Below are 16,331 nucleotides of genomic sequence, written 5' to 3'. Positions count from 1 at the left end.
TTTGCTTTGTCAAAGACCAGATGACAATGCGAGGCTGGCTTCATCTCTAGATTCTCTGTTCCGTTCTCTAGGTCTGTGTTTCTGTTTTTAAGCCAATACCATGTTGTTTTGATCCCTGTAGGCTTGTGGTATAGTCTGAAGTCTGGTAAAGTGATACCTTCAGATTTGTTCTTATATTGTAGAATTGCACCGGCTATTGGTTTTTTTTTTTTCTGATTTCATATGAATAGCAGAACTATTTTTTCCAGATCTGCAAAACATGACATTAGTAATTGGAATTGCATTGAATCTGTAGATCACTTCGGGTAGTATAGACATTTTAACAATGTTGATTCTTCCCAGCTATGAGCTTGATGTGTTCTGTCAGTTGACATCCTCTGCAGTTTCTTTTCTCAGAGTTCCATAGTTCTCTCTGTAGAGATCCTTCATATCCCTTGTTAAATAAATTCATGTTCATATAGTTTAGATGTTATTTTGTAGTTAAGTAAGAACCCAAAAGGTGGCAAACAAATGTACCTTCAGAGCCCCAGAGCCAGGATTGCAATCCATATTCTCCTGGCTCCTGGTGCAGTATATGCTAAAGAGAGACAACTATGTGGGGCCATAAATGCCCGACCAAGATAGACGTAAGTTTTCTGTTTAGGCATTCTTGGGACTTTGCTATTAATGTGGGATATTTGTCCTTACATCTTTCCTCACCTATACTTCATTTTTCATCTTTTCAGATTCTCTGAGCTTGCCCATTTCCATCCCTCCAATTTGATGAACTCTTGTTAACCTTTTAAAAACTCAACTCAGTTGACTTCTTTTCTAAGATATATTCTCAAAACCCTTTTACCTACCACCTTTTACTCTTGGATTTTACTGTAACGGGCTCATCCTTCTGTTAGTGCTGCATCATATTATAATTGGTCGCAGTTTTTCCTCTATTGAACTGTAAGCTCTTAGTAACGTCTTATCTTCTCATGTGTTTTAATTTAAGTCCTAATGTAGTGTCTTTTGAATTGAGATCACAATGCTGGGAAACATTTTTAAACAGGATTTAAAATAGACTCTAAGTAAAAGGCCTGAATATAAATTTTGAGTATAATGTGACTTCTTGCTGACCTCCTCCCATTTTGCATTTTTCTAGATTTTTTTTTTTTTTTTTGTAGAGACAGAGTCTCACTTTACTGCCCTCAGTAGAGTGCCATGGCATCACACGGCTCACAGCAACCTCCAGCTCTTGGGCTTACGTGATTCTCTTGCCTCAGCCTCCCGAGTAGCTGGGACTACAGGCGCCCGCCACAACGCCCGGCTATTTTTTTTGTTGCAGTTTGGCGGGGGCTGGGTTTGAACCCACCACCCTCGGCATATGGGGCCGGCGCCCTACTCACTGAGCCACAGGTGCCGCCCTGCATTTTTCTAGGTTTTTAAACACATCTGAATAGTTGAGGTTGCCAAGTCTGTATCTTCAGATCAATAGTTCCCAAATATTGGGTCCATGAATAAACTTCATCTAATTCCCCAATGGATTTTATACAAATACAGTGGGATTTCTGATTTAGTGGGTCTGGCATAGACCCTAGAATCCTTTTTGATTTTATTTTGTTTACTTTAAATCTGCTAAATTATTTTGATCCATTAAGATTAAGAAAAAAATGTTCATATAACAAAGTGTTGTATCAGTGTGAGATTGCTGGGGGCACTTGAGGAGTTCTATAATCTGCTTAAGTGCATGGGAGTTTATGAGTTTTCTTATTTCCGATCCCCGGTAGTCTAGCACATATAATTTGTACTAATGAAAATAAGTTTAAATTAGTCACTTTTGAGATGTTTTTAATCTGGTTTTGATCAATTCTAAAAATGGTGACAAATTAACCTACTTTTTACTGTCATTTCAGGAGTGTTCAGCCTAGGTGTTCCTGTAGACGCTCTCTTCTTTATTGGTAACCAGTTGGTGGCCACGAGTCACACAGGGAAAGTGGGAGTGTGGAACGCGGTCACTCAGCACTGGCAGGTTAGTTTTAATTAAATCATATTCCAGAAGTGGAAATACTTCTGAAACTTAGGCTGTTTATGCTTCTGTTTTTATTCTTGTAGAATTCATATTATGTCTATTTTTGATTATAAATAACATTGAAAATATTTTTCTAGATAAAAATTTGACTGTCTTTTCAAGTAGTTTAAGTTATTTTGGAAAATAAGTTTTTAAACTGTGGTTTGGCATTTCTTTATTTCCTTGAAATGTTTTGGGTTACATGCTTTGAGCATGGTAGTCCAAGTAAATCTTATTTCCTGAGTGGAATCACAAATTCGTGTGAAAATACATAATCTGTTAGAGAAAATACCAAATTAAATGTTCTTAAGTACGACTAGTAATAAGAAGGAAATAAGACATTTAAAAAAATTAATACCTGGTTCTGAAGGAAAGAGAAAAATGTAAGGACTTTAAGCAGGGAGTGACATGTTTTAGAAAGATAGCAAAGTTAACTAAAATGAAAGGCAGACTGGAGATCATGGGAGAATCTTCTACAGTAATCCAGCAAAAGAAGTAGAGTGCTTTAAGTAGTGACAGTGATGGTGAAGATGACAAAGATGAGTCTATTTGAAAACATTTTATAGTCTTTACTGGAATGACAGGACTAGGATCTGATTGATGTGCAAAATTTAAGAGAGATGTATTTCTTGATGTGGGTTTCTGGTTTTGACGTTTGTGTGACTAGTATTGAATTGAAAGGAAACAGGAAGATAAGCAGATAAGCCAATGGATAGGGTGAGGACTAAGATTGAGTAATGTTCATTTGAGATTCCCATGGACATCTGTGTGCAGGTGTTTGGTATATAGTTGGAGTATTCCTGTGCAATTCAGGAAAGATGAAAGAGCTGGAAATGAATATTTGGAATTCATAATACTTCTGTGATAATTTTAAAAACCGATAAAATATTTCAATGAAACTCTGGGGGAACATTAGCATTTTTGGACATTAAAGCTCAAGAGCCAAGGGGACACATGTGATAAGATTGAGAAATAACATTGGTTTTGGCAATAGGATATCATTTGCAAATGTGTATTGATTAGGTTTTGGTGGGGGAATGCTAAATTGTAGGAACTGAGAAATTACAAGATCAAAGGTTAGAGATAGCAAATTCAGTTATCTCTGAAGAAGATTGGTGGTGAAGGAAGACAGATAACCAAAGTGATAGGTTAAGGCTAAATTAGAAAAAAAAAAAAGATTTGTTGCTTTACTTTTTTTATTCTCTACAACAGGAGAAGCTTGAGCATGCTTATAGCTAAGGAGGAGAGTCTCCAGAGAAAGCTCCTGAAGATTGAAAGAAGGGAGGTGATTTCTGTCCCACAATCATCAGGAATATGTGGGATCTAGAACACAGGTAGAGAGGTTGGTTCAACCAAGAGTAGACGTTCCTTTCTCTGTGATGAAAGGAGTAAAGAGAAAGTCACTGAAAGTATGTACCAAGATTATAAATAGTATTTGCAGTGTACCTAGGTGATAGAGTTGTTTGAGTTTCTCCAGTAGTGCTCAGGACTGGGAAGAAGAGCAGGAGAAAAAACAACACCAGAGTATTGGCCTGTTTTAACAAATGGGTATGACATACCAAGGGATGAGCAAATATCAAGATGGGTAGGCGGGTGAAATTGTGAGATGAAGAAATGGTAGCGAGCAGAAGTTGGAGGTTGCTGTGACGCCATGGCACTCCACTGAGGGCGATAAACTGAGAGACTGTCTCTACAAAAAAAAAAAAAAAAGGAAGAAATGGTGGCGAGGAAGTGCCAGGTAGACAGAGATACAGGGATGTTGAAGGACTACATCCTGGTCCCTCAGTGTTCATACTGATATCCTTTGTAGATAGCAGCTGTTGATATTTCTACAAAGAGGAACATGAATTTTAATAATATTAGTATGATTAAGTCATATTAAATCATATAAATGGTTTGTTTCCATTTACTTCAAGTCTGAGCTTTTAGTGGCTGGTAGAAACTATACTATCTATGCCATAAAACTGCTAACTTACATTTAGATTTTTCTTTTTCTTTTTCTTTTTTCTTTTTTGAGACAGAGTCTCACTGTGTCGCCCTCAGTAGAGTGCAGTGGTGTCACAGCAACCTCAAACTCTTAGGCTTCAGCAGTTCTCTTGCCTCAGCCTCCCACATAGCTGGGACTGCAGGTGCCCACCACAACGCCCAGCTATTTTTTGGTTGTAGTTGTCATTGTTGCTTAGCCTGGGCCAGGTTCGAACCTGCCAGGCCTGGTACATGTGGCCAGCGCCCTAACTGCTGAGCTACGGGCACCCAGCCACATTTAGGTTTTTCAAGGAACATGCTTCTTTATTACCTTTTTGTTTTTTACTAACATTTTCAAAACTACATATAAAACTTTTAATGTTTTTGAGGCCCTGAAAACTGTACTAGTTTTCTCAAAGTAGATACTGTTTCTTAGCATCTAGTCACATACGTAACACAGTGCTTCTTCCTTGGTACATGACGAAATGAAAACTGGATCTGACAAAGTAGATTTGTTATGCATTTCAGGAAGACCTTGGGAAAGTTGAGTGTTCATGCAGCAAACAAGCCGTATAATTCAGCTAGGATGAATGTCTTTGTAGTAAAGCGCACAGATAGCATGTAATGAAATCTCAGCATCTAATCTGTAAATATCAGTATCTGACCTGAAGCTGACTCCTTTGACTGCTGTTACTAGTTGAGCTCTTAACCTTAGCACTGCATCTGAAAAGATCTAACTGGGGTGAGAAAATTGGTCAGTGGTAATATCCAGCATCCTTTCATGATCAGAACACTTAAGAAAATAGGTATACAAGGGATATTTCTTAAACTGATAGGGGCCATCTACAGCAAACCCACAGCCAATATTATATTGAATGGAGTAAAATTGAAAACATTTCCACTCAGATCAGGAACCAGGCAAGGTTGCCCATTGTCGCCACTGCTCTTTAACATTGTAATGGAAGTCTTATCATGCCAATTAGGCAAGAAAAGGCAATCAAAGGTATCCATATAGGGTCAAAGGAGATCGAACTTTCACTCTTCACAGATGATAAGATTGTATACCGGAAAACCCCAGGGACTCAAATACAATACAAAAGTCTTAGAAGTAATTGAGGAATACAGCAGTGTCTCAGGATACAAAATCAATACTCACAAATCAGTAGCATTTATATATACCAACAAAGCTGAAAAAACAGTCAAGGACTCTTCCCTTTATAGTAGTGCCAAAGAAGATGAAATATCTGGGATTATACCTAACAAAGGATGTGAAGGATCTCTATAAAGAGAACTGAAACTCTGAGAAAAGAAATAGCTGAAGATGTTAACGAATGGAAAAATATACCATGCTCATGGCTGGGAAGAATCCACATTGTTAAAATGTCCATACTACCCAAAGCAATCTACAGATTTAATGCAATGCCTATTAAAGCACCTGTGTCATGCTTTAAAGATCTGGAAAATTAGATCTTCATTTTATGTGGAAACAGAAAAAATGTCTTGAATAGCCAAGACATTGCTCAGAAATAAAAACAAATCAGGAGGAATCACGCTACCAGACTTCAGATTATACTATAAATCTATAGTAATCAGAACAGCATGGTACTGGCACAAAAATAGAGAGGTGGATTTATGGAACAGAATTGAGAACCAAGAGATGAATCCAGACACTTATCATCATTTGATCTTTGATAAACCTATCAAACATATAAATTTGGGGATAGATTCCCTATTTAACAAATGGTGCTGGGTGAATTGGCTGGCGACTTGTAGAAGACTGAAACTAAGCTCACACCTTTCACTGCTAACAAAAATTGACTGTCTTTGATCGTGTAAGCCCAGGAGTTGGAGGTTGCTGTGAGCCGTGTGACGGCACGGCACTCTACCCGAGGGCGGTACAGTGAGACTGTCTCTACAAAAAAAAAAAAAAATTTGACTGTCTTTGGACAAAAGACTTAAATTTAAAGCATGAAAAACTATGAAGATTCTTGGAGAGCGTGCAGGGGAAACACTTGAAGAAATTGGCCGGGAAGAATACTTTCTGAGGAGGACCCCCTGGACAATTGAAGCAATTCCAAAAATACATTACTGGTATCTGATCAAACTAAAAAGCTTCTGCACAGCCAAGAACACAGTAAGTAAAGCAAGTAGACTGCCCTCAGAATGGGAGAGGATATTTGCAGATTATGTTTCTGACAAAGCTCTGACAACCAGAATCCACAGAAAACTCAAACTTATTAATAAGAAAAGAACAAGTAATCCCATTTCATTGTGGGCAAGAGACTTGAACAGAAGCTTCTCTGAGGAAGATACGGTGCATGGTCTACAGATGCATGAAAAAATGCTCATAATCTTTAATCATTAGAGAAATGCAAATCAAAACCACTTTGAGATACCATCTAACTCCAGTAAGAGCAGCCCACATAACAAAGTCCCAAAACTACGGATATTGGCGTGAATGTGGAGAAAAGAGAACACTTCTGCACTGCTGGGGGGAATGCAAGCTAATACGTTCCCTTTGGAAGGAAGTTTGAGGAATACTCAGGGATCTAAAAGTAGACCTGCCATTTGATCCTGCAATTCTTCTACTAGGTGTATATCCAAAAGACTAAAAATCACTTTACAACAAAGATATTTGCACCAAATTGTTCAATGCAGCTCAATTCGTAATTGCCAAGTCAAGGAAGAAGCCCAAGTGCCCATCGACCCATGAATGGAATAACAAATTGTATACTATGGAATACTATGCAGCCTTAAAAGAAGATGGAGACTTTACCTCTTTTATGTTTACATGGATGGAGCTGGAACATATGCTTCTTAGTAAAGTATCTCAATAATGGAAGAAAAAAGTGTCCAATGTACTCAGTACTTTTATGAAACCAATTTATAATTACTCACACTTTCTTATGAAAGATAGATAACAACTATAGCCCAGGATGAAGGAGAGAAGTGGAGGGGGATGGGAGGGGAGGGAGCAGGTTTGATGGAGGGTAAATGGGGGGACCACACCTATGGAGCATATTGCAAGGGTACAAGTCAAATCTATCAATAATAGAACATAAGTGTCTTAACACAATAATTAAGTAAATGGGGTGAAAGCTATGTTGATTAGTTTGATGTAAGCACTCCACATTGTACCCCACAAATGCATAAATGTATTCATGATCTATGTGTATATGACTTAATAAAAGGGGGGGAAAAAAGAAAATTGGTTAGTGGAATGGAAAGCAGTCTCTCCTCCATTCTTTACACATCTTTACTCATATCTCTGAGAAGTTCCCAAAGTGTTTACCTGGCACAGAATGTGTTGACGTTGGCGCTAATCAGAAGCCTTACCTGAGGTTAGGACACAGTTGGTTCTTTGCAGAGCTGTTTCCAGTGTAACCCCTAACTGTGTAACACACAGAAATTAGGGTCATGTATATGAACAGCTTGGTCCCAACCCCTGGTACCAGTCCACTGCCTGTTAGGAACAAACCAGGCTGCATAGCATCACTGTGGAATCTCCACCTCCTGCCCCATTCATCCTTCCCTCCACCCCAGTTCTGGTCTGTGGAAAATTTATCTTCCATGAAACTGATCCCTGGTACCAAAAAGATTGGGACACTGGCTTAGAGGAATCATTTACAAGTTTTAGCTCTTTTGTTTGTTTTTTAATTAGAATAGTTTTTTACTTGCTTTTCTGTCAAACATTGCCTTTCCCCGTCCCCTCCCTAACTCATCGTCAGCTTCACTTTGAAGCCTCACTTCCTCTGGAGCTCTTCCTTGGTTTGTGCTCCTGTCCCATCTGCAGTGAAATGGCAGTCCTTCTCTCCTTGTCTGTGATTGATTTCACCCTCTGTTTTAGTGTCTACCACGCCATAACTGTTTTTCTTTTCCTCACATGTTTATAGGTTGCTAGAGAGCAAGAGTGACATTGCACATCCCTTACCTTCAGTCCAGTATTTGCTATCTTGCATAAAAAGTATTTGCATGTTGAACAGATAATGTTTAAATTGTAATTTTTTTTTTTTGCAGTTTCTGGCTGGGGCTGGGTTTGAACCTGCCACCTCTGGCATATGGGGCCGGCGCCCTACTCCTTTGAGCCACAGGCGCCACCCTAAATTGTAATTTTTTTAATGAAAAACAAATATAGTGTATGAAATATAAAAGTTCTTTAATATTTTTAGTTCATAAATTATTGGAAATCTCTTTTTGACTGTATGATGTACAAAAAACTTGTCTGGTATTTCATTTAAATGTCATCTATGAAGAAGTTTTCACATGCACTTCTGGCCTGAGTATAAATAGGTAAGGTTCATCATGATTTCACTTATTGCCACCATTCTACAAACATTTATTGTGGTTTTTGGTTTTTATTTTCTTTTATAATGAAATGGATGCCCTTTGCTTTTACTGTTAGCACAAATGTAGCAAGTTATTAATTTGTAAACTAAACTGATTTACCTAGAAAAACATTTTTTTATTCCAGTATTTTGAAAAAATGCATATGACACTTTGCCTTGCCACTTTCTAGAAAACAGATTAAAAACTTTAGTAAGAAGAATGAAAATAGAGAATGCTGCCTTTTCAAAAAAGTTGTAATAAACTATCAAGGGAGAAAGGACTGTCTGGAAATCATTTGCTCTGTTCATGAGTTCTAATTCTCTCTCTTGTTGTTTGACTTTGGGCAAGTCTATTTAATCTCTTGTATGAAAAAAAAGAGAGAAAGGGACCTAGTTGGAGTTGGTCTTCCAGTTCCAGTGCAGAAATCGTGTGCAGAAGAGAAAGATAACCATCTAACTAGAAAACAGAAAGTGCTGTTATGGGAAACATAATTTAAATTTTTTTTTAAAGAAACTGTGTTGATGGTTCTTGAGAATTTTCTGTGGCATTTGTGTGTGCCATGTACACATGCACACTGAAAGAAAGTTTATTTTCCAAGCTCTCCCAAAATTTTATGTTGGTTGCCTTTTTGTCAAAAGGTTAACATTTTGAGGAAATTGAACAGAAAATAGAAATTATAATTGGTATCTAACATCTAATAATAATCTTACTACATCAGGTTCAAGATGTTGTTCCTATAACTAGTTATGACACTGCTGGGTCATTCCTTCTCTTGGGATGTAACAATGGATCAATATATTACATAGGTAAGTGTACAGACACTAAAATGTACCTACTTAATGTAGTTTTTAAAATGAGAACAAAAATTACTTTATAGTTTTAAATAGCTGCACTATTTTAATGCTATTTAAAATGTTTTATTTTTTAGATATGCAGAAGTTCCCCTTGCGAATGAAAGATAATGATCTTCTTGTGACTGAACTTTATCATGATCCTTCAAATGATGCTATCACTGCTCTGAGTGTTTACTTCACACCCAAAACAAGTTAGTACATGGTCAATTGTTACAAATTCCTGAAAGCTTTTTGAGAACATGTTTGTATTCATTAGTTTCTTATGTAACTATGTAAAACTAATCTGGCCCTTTCTTTTTGAGAACTGCAAAATTGTCAAATAACTGAGAAATTCAAAATGTGTCTGTAGTGAAAGGAATTGTAAGAAATATTAGCATGTCCAGCACGAATACCTAATAGGTTTGAATATGTTACTTATACAAGATCATCATTTTATTGAATTTATTAAAGGAAATCATAAGATTTAGTATGAAAGAAGTATATATTGATAATTTTGTTTTTGTTTTTTTTTTTTTTTTGAGACAGTCTGATTATGTCGCCCCAGGGTAGAGTGCCATGGCGTCACAACTCACAGCAACCTCAAACTCTTGGGGTTAAAGCCATTCTCTTGCCTCAGACTACAGGCAGACTACAGGCACCTGCCACAATGCCCAGCAATTTTTTGTTGTTGTTGTTGTAGTTGTCATTGTTTGGCGGGCCCAGGCTGGATTCGAACCCGCCAGCTCTGGTGGCTGGTGCCCTAGCTGCTTGAGCTATGGGCGCTGAGCCTATACTGATAAATTTTGAATAAAATCATAGCAGGGCTTAAACTGTATTGCCCTAGATCAGGGGTCAGTGAATAGCAATTGAAGGACAAGTTAGCTGTTTTTGTTAATAGTTTTACCTATTTTCTGTGGCTGCTTTTGTGCCACAATGGCAATTTGTAGAGGTTGTGAAAGAGACAGTATAGCATGTAAAGTTTAAATTGTTTGCTACTTGGCTTTGTATGAAAGTTTGTTGACCCATGCTTTAGAGTGAGATGTGGGGATTTTTGTTCGTTTGTTTTTGCAATCTAATTAAAAAGTGGGGATTAAATTGGAAAAGTTACATGAGTCAAAGAGCTTCTGTGGTGGTAGGGGGACTGGAAAATCGGATCATCTTTCAGGTTATAGGAAACATTTTCCATGACATGTTCTTTTCCCTTTGGTTTATATTTTGAGGTAAACCAGTTAGTAAAGCTAGAACAGCTAATAAAGTTAAGAAGTTCTCGGTCTGTGAACGTTTTTAAAACACAGGTAATTGAGCTCCATCTTGTATTTAAATTTGTGATGGAGTCTTGTTTAAAAAAACAAAAGAAAGCCACAGCTGAGCCTTACATGATTAGAAGAGGCAACAGGTTAAATGTAATGTCAACAGTGTAGTGGGTATGTTTCTTCCGTAGTTAGTTCAGTGTTATAAAACTGTAAAATAGTATACATAATACTTGATTTTTTGAAGATGATTCTCTATTATAGTAAAAGTAAAACAGATGTTAATTCAAGGCTAGAAGAAACATGGAATGTTGCTTTCACAATACTTATTTTGTTTCAGTCATGTTTTTGATGTGGCAGATTGATTCATTCTTTAAACGTGTTATGTACCTACTATGTCTCGGACACTCAGCAAAGTGGCAGTAAAAAGATGATTTAGGCTCTGTCAATAAGGAAGAGAGGTAATAGACGTGGAAATACGGGGTAAGTGTTTTATAGTTGCTGTGATAGAACCTAATGCATAGTAGAAGGGAGGAGGAGAGCAGTTCTGTCTTGGAGTGATGGCTAGGAAAGATTTATAAAAGAAATAATGATTTTAGTATGGCCACAGAAGTCTTAAGATTGCTCAGCTGAATTTTTGGCCCAAGAAGCACTAAATGCAGCTCTGCCCCTTTATGGCAGGGAAGCTTTGCACAGGTAGCTTTCTCACTATCATCACCTAATACATCATTTCCAACGTCTGACTTTGTGTAGGTGTCAGTGGTAACTGGATTGAGATTGCCTATGGTACAAGCTCTGGAGCTGTACGAGTGATTGTACAACACCCAGAGACCGTTGGGTCAGGTCCTCAGCTTTTTCAGACTTTCACTGTTCACCGAAGTCCTGTTACAAAAATTATGCTGTCAGAGAAGCATCTTGTATCAGGTAAAATGATTTTATTAATATTGGTAAGGAATTTTGCCTATTGTGTAATTTTCTGTCCTACAAATTAAAAGAATGTATTATTTGAGAAAAATATTTCAATGATAGAAAACTTTAATACCTAAAGAAATGATATAACTGTGTTATAAAAATGTCTTTGATTTTGCCTGGTTGTAGTATATATAAATTTGGGAGGTTATAAAATCTTTTATTTATTCTCTCCTCTAATATTTTGTTCTCTTGGCATGTTTTACTGAAAGATATTTATTATGACCCTTTTGGGAAAAATTTTATTAGGGAAAATTTTCACTTTTAATAAAAATTTGATTATCTTAGGGCTTAATTCTAAAGTTGTAAATTTAGATGTATATTTTGATATTTGGTCATCTTACAAAAATATTAAAAATTAATAAAAAGTATAGAGATTATCTGAAGAAATCTTTTTTGTGGGTTTGCAGTCCCTTGTAGTCAAGTAAAAACTTTAAAAATTTAGGTACTAGTTAGATACATAAAAAATGAGATACTAATTATCAGGTTTAATGAATACTCCTCTCTGATCGCAAAGTAAAATTTCACTGAAGAAATTCATTGTATATAATAAATGATATTTAAGAGCCTTTTTTGAAAATTGAATTGTGAGTCAGGGATATCAGTAGAGCTTGCTTTTTAGAGGAGTCTTACATTAACTCTATTGTAGAGCATTTCCTGCCCAACTTAAAATCAGATAGGTTTATGTGAAGACTGCCTGAAAAGTGGTGCATCTTCATTGAAGGATTCTCAGTCTGAAAGATCTTGTCCATGGGTAAAAGAATGAATGTGTTTTTATAGAATGTCTAATAGGATTATAATTATGCCCTCATAAAGCATTCTCTTCTTTAGGCTGTCATCAAGCTTATTCACCTGCCCCACTGGGGTGCCTTTCTCACTCTGTTGCTGGTTTCTCCTCTTTTGCCCAATTGCTAAGCATTAGATTGCTCCTGAGCTCTTTCCCTGGTGATTGGAATAGTAATTACCATCAATATGCCAATGTCTCCCAGATTTTCCTCCACGTGAGACCATCCAGAGAGTTCCAAATATGTGTATACTTGTGGTTGTATGTATAACAGGTATCTCAAATTTAAGCTGGACAAAATAAAACTTTTGATCTTTCTTGAAAACTATCTTAAAATGCAGTATCACTATCTGATCCTTTCTTAAACAATCTAAGACTCACCCTTGACTTTTTCCTTTCTCTGACTCCCACCACACAGTACAGTCCTCTAGGAAGTCCTGTTGGCTTTGTAGCCTATGTCAAAAATCTCATCACCTCTCATTGCAGTCAGCCTAGTAGCTCAAATCATCATTTCTCTCCTAGAGTACTGTAGCAACTTCTCTACTCTGTATTTTCATCTTGCCTCTTTCTGGTACATGTTCCACACAGCAGTCAGAATTATCTTCCAGAAATGTGTACCAGATCAGTTTCCCAGTGGCTTCCAGTGGTATTTGGAATAAGTTTAAATTTCTATCAGGGCCTAAGTCTCTTCTTGTTCTAGGTACTGTCTACCTTTCAAATCTCTTCCCAACTGCCCATGCCACTGTTCTTATTGCTTGTGACAGTCTAACCTGTTGGCTTTTCTGTTTCCTAAAAATGCCTTAGAACCTTTAGCTCTTGTTCTTTTTGCTTAAAATGTTTTGTCCCTTGACAAAAACATTCTCCTTCTTCTGCTTCTTGTCATTCAGGTCCTATTTTAAATGCCTTCTCAGGCAGAACTCTGTGACCTAAACTGGCCTAACAATAACCTGGTCTAACATTTTCTTAGTTTATTTACTTCATAGACCAAATAATCATTCATTTGGATTTATTTGGGTTTTTTTTGTTTATCATGTATCTCTCTCTTCTAGTATAGAATATCAATTCTAATATATTCTAGCGGGAACTTTGTTTACCACCCTCCAGTTAGCATGTAGCATAGTTCTTAGCTCATAAAAGATGCTGAATAAATGTTGTATTAAAGTAAAACAATTTCATCCTCTGAGAAAATAGACTGTTCTGCAAGGTTGTTGTGATTTTTAAATGACAATTTTAGAGATACTCAGTAATGATGCTGTTATTTTTGATGGTTATAATGTTATTGGAGGATGTGATGCCAAAAAACTACTTAGTAAAATTTGTATTTTAACATCAAATACTTCATGTAAGTTTGAAATTTAATTTGTCAAGAAAAATATTCAAGTTTAACAAAACATCTTGGGACTACTTTATGTATATTCTTTTATGTTACTCTGCCACCTGGTGGATATGAACTCATATGTAGTGACATTCTTTTTTCTAAGTATGTGCTATTAGTGCCTTATGTAAAAACTTCAGATAATGATTAATTTTATATTAACAAAATTGGCATAATTGTCCAGTTGCATTAGCCAGAAATATTTATTTTCCTAAATTCCGGGAAGCTGACTAGAGAAATTAAGAAACGATTTCCCATGAAACTGATTAAATAGCCTAGAACTAAATGTCCCCTTTTTCACCAGAAAACTGTTAATCTGAGAATTGAAAATTCTGTTACATAAGAAAAAAATATACAAATGTTACTTCTTGTTGTTTGCCAAAATTAAATTCATTTCTAAAATTGTGTTTAAAATACGTAACTGTGACATTTTTACTATGTGTGTGTAAGAAATTTTGAGTACTTAGTGTTTACCAATGAGTCATCACTCATTGCTACGGACAAATACCCTGAAATTACTATAAATGGCAAATAGGTACATTTATAAAACTTGACAGAAAGTACAATTTTTGTATTAACGATACATTTTTTTGGTGTATATTTTCTAGTATTCAGACAAAAAAAAATAGAAATAAGATAGGAGATATCTCATTATATGCCTAGTTAATACTATTTTCATTCAAAGAATAAATGAAACTAATTGTAGCATGTTTTTTAAATGTAGGCTTTCTTATTTTATGCAAAAATAATGCTCAGCTTTAGTACAGAATCTTAATCTTCAAAGTACCAATAACTTTTTGGTCACTCCTGGTCTAGGCTTTTTAATATTGAGTAACATCAACAGAAACACTTTCTTTCATTGGAAAAAATAATTTAGACAACTGTTTACTATGTTATTTAGCCACAGAATAATATAATGGTCAGCATTTTCTTGGTTATACATATGTTATTTTTAACCTTTTATACCCTATAGGCTATTTTTCTAAGAATTCATAAGTTTACCTACATACCTTACATTTGCATCAAGATTTATTCCCTTCTCTTACTTTGTTAGCTAGGTACAAAGTAAGAATAATTTTAAGATAAATGTGTCATTTGCCACTTAAAATTTACTGCAGTCTGATTAATGGCAATTAATGACATGGTGGGGCATGGGGAAGGGGAGAGCAGACAGAGAAGGAGGGAAGGGCTCAGAGAGAGGAAAAGAAGAAAAAAAAAGAACAAGAAAAGAAAAGAAAATAGTGACTAATTTTCACATAAATTGGTTTTAATTTTGACCAAAGTATATTACTTAAACATTAATGTTTAACTCAGTGTGTTAATATGTTGTTTAGGATATTGTATCCTCATTTATAAGTGACATATGTTTGTAATTTCTCCTTAATATATTTTCTCCAACTTTAATATCAGGTGTACCCAGATCAAGTAGAATGATTTTGATGTATTTCTTCTTTTTCTATTGTCTATAAGGCTTAGCTTAGATCTGTTTTTTTAAATTCTCTTTTACTTTTATTTATAAATATTAGTTGTCTATTTTTTAATACTTAAAAAAAATGATAAGTTAACTGATGACTCCATACTGAATCTCAGAGTCAAAGCATTCTCTAATAGACATACTCTTATTTGACAATGTGAATGTTACTTTCTTTGCATTATTATTATTATTATTGCTTACTATTTCAATGTAGCAATTGTCTGATTCCTTTTCTGAATATATTTATGTTCGTTCGTTCTTTACAAGGTTTTTGTTTCTAATCCTTATCTTAAACATTGTTATTGTTATTAAATTTTAAGTCTTTAATTTTGTGAAGGCAAAAACAATGGAAACCTAATTAACACATGTATATGTAAAAATTAAAATTAAAAAGAAATATACTGCAGTCTGTTTAATGTAGATAATAGTTAAAAATGTGTTTATAAAAGTGATTTTGGTGGTACGTTTACAGTCTGTATTGAACAAGTGTTTTGGATTTTCTTTCTCTCCTAGTCTGTGCAGACAACAATCATGTTCGGACGTGGACAGTAACACGATTCAGAGGAATGATCTCTACTCAGCCAGGTTCTACTCCTTTAGCATCTTTCAAGATACTGTCACTGGAGGAGACAGAAAGTCATGGTAGCTATTCCTCTGGAAATGACATAGGTAGGTTAGGATATTCTTAGAATTTTTAGATAATGTATTAGCAGTTCAAAAGAATGGTATCAACTGAAATAGAACCCTAAAAATGAGTTTGAAATAAGAAGTTTTGGGGGGCGGCCCCTGTGGCTCAGTGAGTAGGGTGCCGGCCCCATATGCCGAGGGTGGCGGGTTCAAACCCAGCTCCGGCCAAACTGCAACAAAAAAATAGCCGGGCGTTGTGGCGGGCGCCTGTAGTCCCAGCTACTCGGGAGGCTGAGGCAAGAGAATCGCGAAAGCCCAAGAGAGGTTGCTGTGAGCCGTGTAACGCCATGGCACTCTACCGAGGGCGGTACAGTGAAACTCTGTCTCTACAAAAAAAAAAAGAAGTTTTTGTTTAATTTTTAAACTATAAATGGAAATTTAGTGCATTTTGCTGATTAGGGTCTATAAATTCACAAAATTATATTATTGCAGCATTTTTCATTGTTTAAAGTTAAGAGACCAAATTTTTCATTCTATTAATGTTTCCTCGTTTTAAGAATATCATCTGCAAATGTTAATCACTTTTATTTATAGTTAATAGCTATGATAACTGTGCATGTTTCAAATTTGAAATATTTTTTCCTTTGTTGATAATCTGCTGAAAATTAAATTAGAAGCTAGAAAAGGGCT

At 35.8% G+C, this 16,331-nt stretch overlaps 1 protein-coding gene across 1 annotated transcript in view; it reads left to right on the top strand.

Annotated features, from left to right (window-relative positions):
- The window catches only part of KCTD3 (potassium channel tetramerization domain containing 3), a 65,836-nt gene that overhangs the window by 31,718 nt on the left and 17,787 nt on the right, over positions 1-16,331 (top strand). Inside the window, exons 10-14 of the mRNA XM_053606823.1 lie at positions 1,884-1,999; positions 9,048-9,135; positions 9,258-9,374; positions 11,166-11,336; positions 15,528-15,683. Of these exons, the coding sequence (XP_053462798.1) occupies positions 1,884-1,999; positions 9,048-9,135; positions 9,258-9,374; positions 11,166-11,336; positions 15,528-15,683 (648 nt within the window). The remainder of the gene's footprint in view (positions 1-1,883; positions 2,000-9,047; positions 9,136-9,257; positions 9,375-11,165; positions 11,337-15,527; positions 15,684-16,331) is intronic.

This window comes from Nycticebus coucang, chromosome 10 (genome assembly GCF_027406575.1).
Source record: "Nycticebus coucang isolate mNycCou1 chromosome 10, mNycCou1.pri, whole genome shotgun sequence".
NCBI classification, from domain to species: domain Eukaryota; kingdom Metazoa; phylum Chordata; class Mammalia; order Primates; family Lorisidae; genus Nycticebus; species Nycticebus coucang.
This window is presented reverse-complemented; position numbering and strand designations above follow the sequence as displayed.